Consider the following 12,662-nt stretch of genomic DNA (forward strand, 5'->3'; position numbering starts at 1 on the left):
TTTATGGTGACATAACTCATTCAACCTATGCCTTGGGCTGTCATTTCAAGGAACCATCAGTGCTTGTGGCCTTGTTGGTTTTCAATCGGTTCAATCCGTGTGGGCTGGGAAATTGTACAATCCGGTCCGGTACGGTCCTAGTTTCCATTTTGGTGCAAGTTTCTGCACAATTTCAATGCGATCCGTGGATAAATCCGCAATCTGTGAGTTCGTTTCACATGTGAAGTGCTGTAGTTTTGAGCGATTTGGGAGTTAACCCAGACATTCATTACACATGGGCTTTGAGATTGACGCCAAATTGAGGTGATCACTAGCTCAAACGCGGTCCCAGTGACCGCGTCAGTCAAACCTTGCCGGCTCCAGGCCAGCCGCATGGATCCATGCTGAAGCACGAGCCAAACCTTGCCGGCTTTAGGCCAGCCGCATGGATCCATGCCGAAGCACGAGCCAAACCTTGCCGGCTTTAGGACAACCGCAAGGATCCATGCCGAAGCACGAGCCAAACCTTGTTGGCTTGGGCCAGCCGCATGCATCCACTACGAAGCACGAGCCAAACCTTGCCGGCTCCAGGCCAGCCGCATGCAGTGTCGGATCCACGTATTTATAAAACATTGTGTCTCTAAAAGATACGGAAACATTTGAAATAGTGTTATGGAATCGTAAAGTACGAGTGAAACCCTGCTGTATCAGCAACCCTACTTTGTTTTAGTTAGTTTGTCTAGTTTGTACGCTCACGGGGGTCAAGTCATTTGGTGAATACCTCTCTGACGATTTCCATGTCCATGGTATACCCCGATTTGCCACTAGAACCCTTCAATTATTTCGAAATAATCTGGAGATCTTTGTATGATTTTGAGAACAGCATAATTCGTAAAAACAGGATAAGTTAGTGCTTGAATTAAGCACCATTGTCAGTCGTTTTGCACACTTTTTATTCGGCTACGGACAATAACGATTCTCTTGGCTTGGTGCAATGGACATAATGTTGCTTCTTCTAGTCGGTTTTTCAGGGCATACATATTATTGGTATTTTGCTGCACGACTTTGGAAGATATTACCCTGCTTTGATTGCCAAAACAACCTACCTTACTGGTCGGTCCAGAGCATCCAACATTTCAGAAACGGTTCGTCCTGCGGCCAGTCCATGATCGATTTGGGTACAGTTTATGTACGATAGTAAATTATAGATAACTGTTATGATTATAGATGACTGTTATTAATATAGATGTGAATTAACTACAGACGTTGCTTGTAAAGCTCATTGACAAGCTACGAAACAAGTGTCTACGCTAAATTTACGTTTCGGGCTTGTCTGAGTCTTGAGGCATTTCATTTAAATATTACGCAATGTTCTCGTATAGAACCTGCAACGCCTATCGCATCTACCGAGCACAGGGCTCTTTCAGCGTCGACGACCTGTTCTGCAAAGAAACCTCAGTTGGCTCATGGGTGGACTGTATTTCATATATAATATATACATGACTATGATAACATTCAATGTTATTCATCTCCTACTGCAAAAAACGGGGCATGCGCAACAACTCGTTACCTATGGCCAACACATACCGCATACAAAGCACAGGTGAAATCAAAAGCGCCTGGCGAGGATTTACATTGGCCAGGCATGAATGAGTAAAACTGCTTTCAATAGTCATGGCAATTCCCCGAGCTCAAAGGAAGAAAAGTGAATAAATATGACACCACGAGTCCATAAGGGAGATTTTTCCACTGCAACACTTCAGCAGAAGTAGCCAGATGAACGGACGTTGAGCCTTCACAGGGTGGTAGAGTTCCGTTCAAAACTGACTTCAGTTAGCCTATTTCTAACACAAAACGGTGCAGCATTCATCTGAAAAAAAACATTTGCGAACCGTGCGGGCATAAATTACAAACTAGCACAAAATCACAGTCTGATCCCCGCCCTGGCCTACACCAGATGCATCTACGCGTGGGAGCGGGTACGGCAGAGAACGGGCCCAAAACGGTGGAGTCGGTGCCGCGCGGGCTGCACCAGGCGCCGCCCGGCCGCGACGGACGGCCCTGAAGTCAGCAGCTGCCGGCCTCGGGAGCTGGCGCAGCTGTCGGCAGCTGCCGCTCCGGAGTCGCTGGTCGGGCGGCTGAACATGTCACCGGAAGTCATTAGCCTAGGGTTGCTGGTCACCAGGAGCCACTAGTCTAGGGTTGCTGAGCTGGGCGCTGGGGCCACCAGTCTAGGGTTGTTCGTCGTTGGGAGCCACCAGTCTGGGGTTGCCGGTCGCTGTAAGATTTGGGTCTGGGGTCGCTGAACCTGTCGCTGAGAGCCGCCGGTCTGGGGTTGCTGAGCTGATCGCCAGGAGCCGCCGGAAGACAGGGGCTGGGATGCAGACTTGTCTTGCCAGGCGACTCGAAGCTGCCAGTCTGCGCTGGCATCTGGCCAGTCATCAGGCCTTGAGGGCCTGAAAGTTTTCCTCCTGGACTGCCCTGGCCAAGAGTAACCTGAAACAAACGCTGGGCCGTTACAAACGAGTGGTGACGGCTCCGGTCAGTACTTGTGTTCTGTTCCGGATTACCACAGACTTTCTATAATTGTTGTTCCCGCTATGCAGATATAAAAATATGATTGGATGTCGTTGACCAGGATTGAGCATGAAGATTAAGCATGCATAATTGCACACTAGCACTGATTGCCCCATTCACATCAATGCCATTTATTTGGGAATAGAACACAGCAACGGCCCGAAAAGTAGGCCGAAAGGGCCAGGCAATCACCTCAGAGACCAAAGCCCATAGAGTGGTGGTAAGCAAGAGAGAGAGAGAGAGGGAGACACGGAGATAAAATTCTACTTACTATATAGACGGAAGATATGTAGATACATGCATATATTTGTGAAGTCACCTTCTGTAAAGGGTTGACGTGCAGTCAGTAGTTGTCGGAGATGTGCAAATCCAGTCTAATCTATTGCCATAGAACATGCATAACGTTGTCTCCTGGCGTTTGCTCGTTGCGGTTAGAAACAAAGAAACATGCCGTCTCTCTTGCACAAAGTGCACGATTGATTGGCCCCATCGTGCAGTTAATGAATCGGCTGTAAGGTCCAATAGTCTTCAGATAGCTTTGAACTCTGGCCGGCTATTGTCCTCTCGTCCGCGTGAGGGCCTCGGGTACCGAGCACGCCTCCAAAGGGCCCACCGATCACATCCGCCAACGCCGCACCAGCGGCCCGGCACGCCGCGCCGGGCCGGCCGGAGCACCCGCCGGCCGACCGCCACGTGTGGGCCGATAAATTCGCGCGCCCACTAGCCGCTGTCAGAGAGCTCAGGCGGGTGGCAGCTCGCGGACGGCGGCGTCGCCGGCCGTCCCTGAGTCAGCCCGCCGAACGAGTCAGGCGTCAGCGCGTGACAGGCTGCTGTCGCCCGCTGCAGGCACGACATGGAGTCATCCTCAGGCCCCTGCTCCGCGGAGTCACTCTCTGACCTCATCGGTCTCGGCGTCCTCCACTGGCCGCGCTCCGCCGCTTCGCCGGGCGCTCGACGCTCGGTGCGGCCCGTGCGGGAGACACACGCGCCGCCGTCTCACGGCCACACTCACACGCTGCCAGCAGAGGATCTGGCGGTGAGCGCGATGCGTTTTTTAAATGATGGGTACTCTGACTGACTGCTGCACTTTTCGCCGCACATATGAAGTGCAAAAACTCGGTACCACTGGCGGGAAACATTTGTAAACTCACATTTAGAGCAACGTGCATCTAACGTGCCGCTGCTCTCCTATCATTTCCATAGCTGCCGCATTCAGAACATGCAGTCCTAATCACTGTCCATCAGCTGAAGGATGTGCGGTCTAAGCGTTCACCCATCTAGATGCGCCACATGAGGCATCACACCTACATCGGCAAGATCTAGCCTATTCATTTCGCGAGCAAGCAAGCAAGATCCAGCCTATTCAATGGCCAAAGATAGAGAGCTTAACGAACAGGGTGGCATAGGGCCGGGACTGCCAGAGAGGCCAGGGATTACCAGACGCCAGCTGAGTCGGCATCGGACGCAAAATGCAATATCCACCAGATTTGTGCGGTGTTCTCAAATTAGACACATTTAGTTTCTCAGCGTAACAGCGGCCTTTCCGCTTTTGAGCACTCATGCCAACCTTAACGCGCGTGATTTTCCGCGCGACACATTCACTTTTAACGACAAATGGGGTACATATCGGCAACGTCTCTTTATTCTCTTGCCCTATTAGACGGTGGGCAGGGCAGGGGACAGCGGTGTCCATGGGGAGGACCCATGCCCGCCCTCAATTAGCCACCCTGCGTCTCCAGCTGGCCATCCATCGCACGCGTCACCTCCAGTGACAGCGCGCTTTCAAACACGGCGTCGTAAAGCCATTAGCTGGCGGGAGGATCGGGGACCGTCAGCGCGCTGGGCGGCCGCCGGCGCGCGCGGGCGCGCCAAAAAAGCGCCGCGCCGCGCCGGCCGCACTAAATCGCGCCGCGCCGCGTCGCCCCGGCTGTCGGCCGGGCGAACCGCCCACAATTAGCGGCCAAATGTATAGCGTCCTGGCGACGTGAGTTACGCCCCGGGCCGGGGACCACCGCGGCCGGCGACACGGCGGCCCCGCGCGGCCCGCACGTGATCCGTGCGCGCCCGAGCGGATCGCCTCCCCGTCGCGCGCCCTGGGTGGCGCCCCGGCACGTGCGGCCTCTCGCCGACCGGCCCGGCTCGATGAAGTGATCCCGCGCGGCCGGGCTTCGTTATGTGGGCCAGACGGCTCAATATTGTGAAACGGTCCGACGCCGGCGACACCGGCGAGGACCGGCCGCGGTCGCCACTCAGCGTCATTATATCGCCCCTCCCGCCTGGCCTCTGTGCGGAGCGAGCATGCCCTGGGGCCGTCATGAGCTGTCAATGTCAGCGGACTCTTGAGGCCCTCCGAGGTCCCGCTGAGCGCCTCTAGACCTGACCGTCAGCGGGTCGGTCGCTCGGTGCCGCAGACGCTCACACGCTGTGCCTGCCGCGAACTTGTACTGCCGGGCTTGAAAGCTTCCACGATGAAAACCCTTTCTTGGAGGCCAAACCATCCGCCCTAATCATAGGTCTTCGGCGAGGTAACATGGCAGCTGGCCTTGATAGAACTTATGGCACAGCTTTGTCCGGGCGGCCCTTTGATGCCACGCGGCGTCTCGGCGCGGGCCTCACAGACGTGCTCAGTCCCGGCCAGGCACGTGACCACGCCTTCCAGTCGCTGCGGTCCATCCATGCTTTGGTGTCATTTCACACGATCGAAACGCGAAACTAATCTGCCCAAACCCAAAGTTTCTTGAGTACGGACCCCGCCGATCCGTGTCGATCAGCCCGCGATAATGGCCGCCACTCGAGTTGCATGTTTGCAAAGGAAAAATGTCCTCGAGCGAGCCTGATGTCGAGGCCGCCGCCGACGAATCTCCAGCGCAAGTAGATTAGACTGAGCCTGTGCATTACTCTGTGGCAAGACGTCGTTTAACTAGGTATCCAGCTTCGATGGTATTATCCACTCTCAATCAATTAATTCCCGGGCTAAAGATAGGACAATCAGACGTGGGCTGCGGTGTTGCGAAAAAATGAACGGCATGTCGGCGTCTTTTCATGTGCTCCGTTCTCAACCAAACCACGAAATCACATACCCCAGCAAAGACTCCATTCAAATCATCTTACATTCAATGAATACTAACTCGTCATAAATCTTCTGCCATCGAAGCTTCGCGGCTTTGTAATGTAATTGATGCATTTATTTTCAGTAATCAATTTTACTACACCATTAATAACGGTGTTTCCGTGAACAACTTGTCTGTCGGTAACTATGATCCTCGGATGATAAAGCTGTTTTCGTCTCCATTACAGGCCATGATCAAGTCATTAGCATAACGAATACTAATACATTTCTTTTGTTGACGCGTGCACGCTCCACGCGCCGGATCAGAGGTGCGCACGTCCCACATCGCCCCTGTCGAGCCTCGACCGCGCCGGCCGCCAAAAAACGCGACAACCACGGTGACGTATGAGACAATAGCTCTCCCTGGCGGCGCATGTAAAAAGGTGTGTCACCTCCTATCTTGGTACATCAGGTCTTAATCCTCCGACTTCGAGCGGCGGAGAGAAGACGACGAAGCGACCAAGACTGAATGCGTCAGTTCCTATCATTATAAGGCCAAAAGCGATGAGGGAAGAGATAAGCGGAACAATGTGGATCCCGCTACGGAAGAGAACTTTGCCGAGAATTTATTCAGCCCAAGGAAAGCTGGCAATTTCTCCAAAGTTATTCTGCCTCGGGTAGTTTCACGGATGTGACTGTCTTCAGCTGCCTTAAAATGGCAATAGACTCATACGCCGACAGGCCAGGGTGGGCCTGCCAGCCGGCATTCCCGCTCTGTTATGTTCCGGGTGGCACGCACCGATCTAGCCAGGAGACAACACCATGCTCTGCAGATACGATCAGTAAGGCCAGTGTACCGGTTGCCTCGAGTCAAAAGACACCGAGAAAACTAATTACCATGCGTTTACCAGACTGAGTTAAGACCCATGCTTCCATGCCAGTCGAGATTCTATTTAGGTACCTCTACGGTGAGAAAGAGAAAGGTGGAACAATTAGAAAACTACTATCTGCTTACCTGAGATCTCTTCTGTTGCAGGACTGAAGCTCATTCCGAAGCTTGTAGATGTCAGCACTGTATTTGGCTGTGTCATGAGACCTCTCGTGAATCATCAGGTTGTAGGCTTTCCTGAAAATCAATGAATGATCAGACAACGCGCGTGGTCGGTCTTCCGGTCCGCGTTCTCAGTGTGACTACCGACGCGTTACGGTTTACTTCCGGTTGACAAAAGCTCGACCACAAAGTTAATTTTACGAACGCCACGAAAAAGACTACCGACACGAATGACTAATTGCTGGTCCAAACAGCCACTAGATTTGGCAAAACAGTAGAATGTTTCACCACAGGCATGCTTGCTGTAGCTAACTTGTTTTAGACTGGGCAAGCGAAATATTGGAGGGCAAAATGTTGATGGTACAGTTGTGTGGCCCAGTATAGCAGATGTGTTCATTAGATTAACTAACAAACTGCATACTCGTATGTTTAAATTACACTAAGCAAAATAATAGCGCATGGTAGGTTGAAAATCACACCATTGGTTTGCAACATTTGCCTCCGATGGTTGGACTTGCGCAGCTGCACATCCAGACAAAGCCTCAGTGCAAAGGGCCCAACGGACCGGCGTGCACAACTACACACACACACACACACACCACACACACACACACACACACACACACACGAGTGGCCATCGCAACCGCAGTGGGGCCACTGCTGCCTTCGGTCGTTTGATCGGGGATTGTAGGCGGTCTAGGTCTGCGCAACGGCCCAGGCGAGCTGAGCAGTGCCACGCGCGGATGTGGAATTTGAAAATGGAGATGCCTCTACCGACGTAAAAGATCGTGACCATTCGGCATATGGTGCGCACACAGTTATCCGATTTGAATGTGAGAATAGTGAGTGTCCCTGACTCTAATGTGCATCCATCTGGATCCGCCCCTGCAGGCCTTTACAGCGGCGACCTTTGAACCGCTGCACAGACTGAGGAACGGCCCAATTAACGGCTCAGATTGCGGGAAGCGGTCACAATCCAACTCGTCTGCAGGATAACGCAGGTCGGCACTAGATAAGTAACAGCAAGTCGAGGCGGAGCAATGCAAAACAAAGCAAGTCGAGACCGTTCGGGAGAACCAGAGTCATTGGAACCCATCGAGGGTTGTAAGACCAAGGGTAGTTAATGGAAGACAAGTTAAAAACTCGTCACTGATTGGCTCAAAGCGTGGATATTATCCCACGGCCTCGGCCCGCACAGGCGGGAATGGTCAGCGCCGCGTAAACATATACCGGAACGACAATATACCGCGCAAACAATATACCCCCAGCCGGAAGTCAGTCCTGATGTCGCTTGAGTGAACAATTATCGCCGCAGCAAATACCGGGCTCCGGGTGTTCTCGGGCAGGGCCGTACGGCACAGCGGGCTCCGAGCGTTCGGGCGTGCGGGGTGGTACGGCACAGCGGGCTCCGGGCATTCTGTGCGCGGAACGGCACGGCAGAGCGGGCTCCGAGCGTTCGGTGTGCGGGGGATACGGCACAGCGGGCTCCGAGCGTTTGGTGTGCGGGTGGTACGGCATAGCGGGCTCTGTGCTGAGCGTTCTGTGTGTGGGACGGTACAGCACAGCGGGCTCCGAGCGTTCTGTGCGGCCGGGTGGTACGGCCACAGCGGGGCTCCGGGCATTCTATGTACAGGGTGGTACGGCACAGCGGGCTCCGGGCGTGACGGGACCTGTCCGACCCGTTCGCTGGCTGCCGGCATCCGGCGGCTGCAATGGGCTCAGGGCGCGCTGAAAAGCGGCTTCAGCTGCCACGACTGCGGTTAGCCCAGCCCCGTCTGGAGTCAGCTCGGCTCGGACGTTCCGCTTTCTTGATGCGGGTAATAAGCTGGGTTCAGGGGCGTGCCGACGGAACTGGCCGTAAGACGGTCAACAAAACGGATCATCAAAGCCTCGCCCCACTTCCTGTACGGAAGCGGGCGAGGCCGTCATCGCGTCGCCGGCGCTACAAGGAGTCTGTGGTCACCAAGCAGCACCCTCTCTCACCTGAACAGCCGCTGGCAGAACTTGCAGGTGAAGTAACGGTCGGGGGAGCCGGTCCTGTTGCCCATGCCGAGGTGGGATCGATCATCCATTTCAAAGTCAGTGTCCAGCATGACTACACCTAAAAGGCAGCAGGTCCGTGAGAGACAACACTGGGTGGCGGGCGAGGAGGTACAGCCTCGTCGACGAGCTTCTGACCACCTGGAGAATTAGCCACTCAAGTGCTGAAGGCAAAGTCACTGGTCTGTAAACAATACCTGAGCTGCCAGAGCCCAGGCTTAGTTGAAACGAAACAAAAGCTAATCAAGCACTGGAACACCAGTTAAAATCACCTCTCACAGTCAACTGCACGCAAGCCTCACCCAAACATCTCCCGCGTGCGACACGCACACATTGCAGACCCCCATCAGACGACGGGAAGCACACTATCGACACGCCGGCTGGGAGAGCACGTGCACCACCACCACCAAGCACCGACCGGAACCGAGCGGCGCCGCTCCCTGGCAACAGACTGCTGCCGCCGTAAGCGGCTCGGGCCGGGTGGCGGCGCGCGCGCCGGGGCGCGGCGGGCGGCCGCCGGGCGCCGCGCTGCCGTCCGGTCACGCCACTGGGGCTGGCCGCCAATACGGCGGACGTGGGCCCGCGGCCCGGCCGGACGTAAGGTCACCGGGCGAGGCGTGTCACCCCGCGCGGGGAGGCGCACGCCGGCACCCCCGGGCGCTGGCGCATCATACCCCGCGCGGGAGGCGCGCGCCGGCATCCCCGGATGCTGGCGGTCACCCCGCGCTCGCGGGAGGCGCGCGCCGGCATCCCCGGATGCTGGTGCATCACCCCGCCGCTTGCGGGCAGGCGCGCGCCGGCCACCCCGGGCACTGGAGCGTCCCCCACCCCGCCGCTCGCGGGAGACACGCGCCAGCACGCCTCGGGCGGGGCGCGTGCAAGACCATTCCAGCCTGCACCAATGCCCGCCGGCTCCCGGCCCGTAATCTACGGTTAGCTGGCATGCAAGCGAGGCGGTAGCTAGAGGGAAGACAAAACATTACTTACTACCACATGTTTAGATGACTTTGGCATGCAATACATCGCATCTGAAACACCCAGAACATGCATTTAGGTCGGAGTGTGAGACATGGGACGACAAGAGCGTCACAGAGCGCCGGCCACGGGGTCGCCATGCTGACGGGCGCCGATCTGAAGAGGTCGGCTCAAGTCCGGGTCAGCCACAACCGGATCTTAATAGGGCTCAGCAAGTCGGTGCGGTGTGTTCTGCAGCTGAGCCAGGGCGCGGACGCCTACCGGTTGGGTCGGATCAGCTCAACTCCCCATGTGACGTGCAGTGGCCGCAGGGTAGCTACATGACCTGAGCATCGGTTTAGCGCGCGGAGTAGCAGCAAAGCGCAAACGCGGTGCTTTTAAATACTGAGTGGAGTGTCACGTTTGGCTGTCGTGCTGGTGTAAATCGCTGTTTTGCCGGGCTGGCGCGCCGGAGACGGATGCTCCAGCGCATCACAAGTGAGCTGTATTGAGCCCGCTGGCCAGTGACTGGCCCTGCCAGCCCTTTCCGCCGTTTCCATGCCGGCGGGCGGCGTGGTCTGCCTGCTTTGGCGGGACGCGGCGCAGGACCGGCTCCGGCAGCCGGGGCTCGCTCAACTGGACTCGACCCGACTCTGCAGGACCATCTGCAGCGCCCGGCGCACTCCCTTCCCGCGGCCGCAGACGCCAGACGCCAGACGACCCGGAGAGCCTCCGGCGCCGGCGAGCGCCCAGGCGGCCGCAGACGCCAGACGCCAGACGACCCCGAGAGCCTCCGGAGTCGGCGGGCGCCCCGGCCGCTGGGCCCGGCCGGGCCGCCGGCTTGACCGGGCTGTACTTCCGCGCCGCGCCCCGCCCGGAAGCCGGACCGCTGGCCTCGCCACCGCGCGGCCGGCGGCGCCACCGTTTTTACAATGGCGGCCGGCGCCGCGCGCCGCTCCTGTGTTACACGATCATAGCGGCTGGAATCTCATTCATTCGCCGGGCGGCCGGCGGGCGCGCGCACGCCGCTTTGTTGACACGCGCCGCCGCCGGCCGGTGAGCGTGAGAACGGCCGAGCCGCGGGGAGGGTACCGGGAACGCGCGCAGGCGGGTTCAAAGGTTATCGCCAGGAATCTGTGGGCGGCATTTATGGGAGTAATAAAATTGGTGGGGCGTATCAGATATCCCGGGACCAGGCTTGCAGGTGTTATGAGTCAGTTTGGGAACCAGGCAATCCAAGAATACAGCGATCAGGCGTGTGAGCTGATGTATACCTACAAGAATGGGAAAGTATTGCAATTCATGGGCCTATGAGGAAAGCATCTGTGTTATTTAAACAGTGAAATTGCATTGAGCAGGAAGTCAAATATTCTGTCTTACACCCCCACGGTGCTCCGAGTAACTCGGCACAAACTGAATACGCAGCCTGGCAGTTTGCACTTCGCAGCTAATGCACAAAACCATGCACATTACATCTTCCTGCGGTTTGCGACACGGTATAAGCCCCAGTAAATCCGATATCGAACTGTGGGGTGCAGGCTAACTGCATTGGAGAAGGACTGAAAGTGACCCACTATAACTTATTCGCATCTTTTTGGACTCATGAAATCAAGTTGCATACATTACGAACAGCGCATCAACAATCCCTACCATTTGGTGAAATTTACTAAAAAATACATTCCCAAATGACTTCACCGCCAGTTTTCAAATGCTAGTGTTCCAGTAATCACTCGTGCAGCCGGCCTACAGACATGACATACTCCCGTAATCTTACTTGTGTTTTGTGCAGGACGTTGCAGTTCCACTGCATTCCCACTGTTTGACAGTCCGCGAACATTCCCACTGTTTGGCAGTCCGCTAACATTCCCACTGCTTGACAGTCCGCTAACATTCCCACTGTTTGACAGTCCGCTAACATTCCCACTGTTTGACAGTCCGCTAACCGCAGCATTAAGAGAGTGCCCCTCTGAACACTTCATGGCTTAGCAATATGGTACATCCGAAGCTGTATGCCTAACCCGTAATGCTGTGATCTCATTGCACACGCCCAGCCAAGAAGAAAAACGTTCGTTCTACCACGTGATTCAGCAAGCAGTGACTTGCTGCATGGCTTCCTCCCCGTGACAACGTCAGGTGGGCGGCGGCGCTCTTAAACGTGGCCAATCTACCGTTAAGCCGCGCTCTGGCCGGGATTTCAGTCCGACAGTGGCTGTTGAGCCTGAGCCGATAGGCACGCGTCCAGATGGGAGTAGACCGCCGCCGGACGGTGCGGTGGCCGACTGTTGACGGGACCGGTATGTGCTGTTGGGCCCTGGGGTGACATGCTGTTCCGGGACACAAGACTACGGAAAGTCCCTGTCTGGGCGGCTGGTGTGCGCACCAGGTCGGGCAGTGCAGCGGCCGTCCCCTGAGAGGCAGCAGCGCTCGAAGGAAGGCCGCGGCAGCACGAACGGCCCGATGCGGGGGGCCAGCGGGCGGCACCGTCGGCGGGGATAGCGGGGGGCACTGCATGCGCCGAGCACGAAGCTTCTATCTCAAGGTACCAAGAGGAGAGCACGTGCCAGTCTAAGTCACATTCAATACTTAGAGGAGAACGGTGCCTACCGGCGCTTACAGATGCAGAGGATTAGAAGTGCAACACTGGTTGCGCTGGTCGTGCAGGCCGCAGCACCGGGATGACTGGGCTGTCGGTCTTACCTGGTTGGTAGGGACCGCGGTCTTAACACCTCCACGACGGAATATCGAATGGTGCGATGGTTTCCGCCAGAGCACCTTGGTCTTCCATCTTCGTTTTTTCCACACATTTTTGCACAATGCGTGGCAAGTTTCATGACGTCACCCTGCCCTCCCCCACGACGCGATTGGTCGGCGGGGCGGTGACGCGCCGCGGCGGCGGACGGCCATTGGCGGGCGGCGGCGGTGGGCGGGGGCTAGCCACCATGTAACAGGCCGGTGGACACCGGCCGGCCCGGCGGACGGCTGCCCGCTCCACTCGAACAATGGCACGCGCCG

The 12,662-nt window shown here is 56.4% G+C and overlaps 1 protein-coding gene across 3 annotated transcripts; it reads right to left on the minus strand.

Annotated features, from left to right (window-relative positions):
• Window positions 1–1,446: 1,446 nt before the first annotated feature.
• Window positions 1,447–12,406, minus strand: LOC119103588 (protein bowel). 3 transcript variants are annotated; one of them, XM_037227176.1, is made up of 5 exons: window positions 12,348–12,390; window positions 9,684–9,724; window positions 8,640–8,757; window positions 6,621–6,731; window positions 1,447–2,475 (listed from the first exon to the last, which is right to left on the minus strand). In XM_037227176.1, exons 3-5 carry the CDS (start codon window positions 8,747–8,749, stop codon window positions 2,421–2,423), a joined length of 276 nt encoding a protein of 91 aa, XP_037083071.1. In that variant the 5' UTR covers window positions 8,750–8,757; window positions 9,684–9,724; window positions 12,348–12,390; the 3' UTR covers window positions 1,447–2,420. The 3 variants fall into 3 exon arrangements, with proteins under 3 accessions (XP_037083071.1, XP_037083070.1, XP_037083072.1); XM_037227175.1 differs by lacking the exon at window positions 9,684–9,724 and having other exon boundaries at window positions 12,348–12,406; XM_037227177.1 differs by lacking the exons at window positions 9,684–9,724; window positions 12,348–12,390 and adding an exon at window positions 8,999–9,040.
• Between the last annotated feature and the right edge of the window lie 256 nt (window positions 12,407–12,662).

The sequence above is a fragment of the Pollicipes pollicipes genome, unplaced genomic scaffold (genome assembly GCF_011947565.3).
Source record: "Pollicipes pollicipes isolate AB1234 unplaced genomic scaffold, Ppol_2.1 Scaffold_5724;HRSCAF=6776_pilon_pilon_pilon, whole genome shotgun sequence".
Classification (NCBI taxonomy): Eukaryota; Metazoa; Arthropoda; class Thecostraca; order Pollicipedomorpha; family Pollicipedidae; genus Pollicipes; species Pollicipes pollicipes.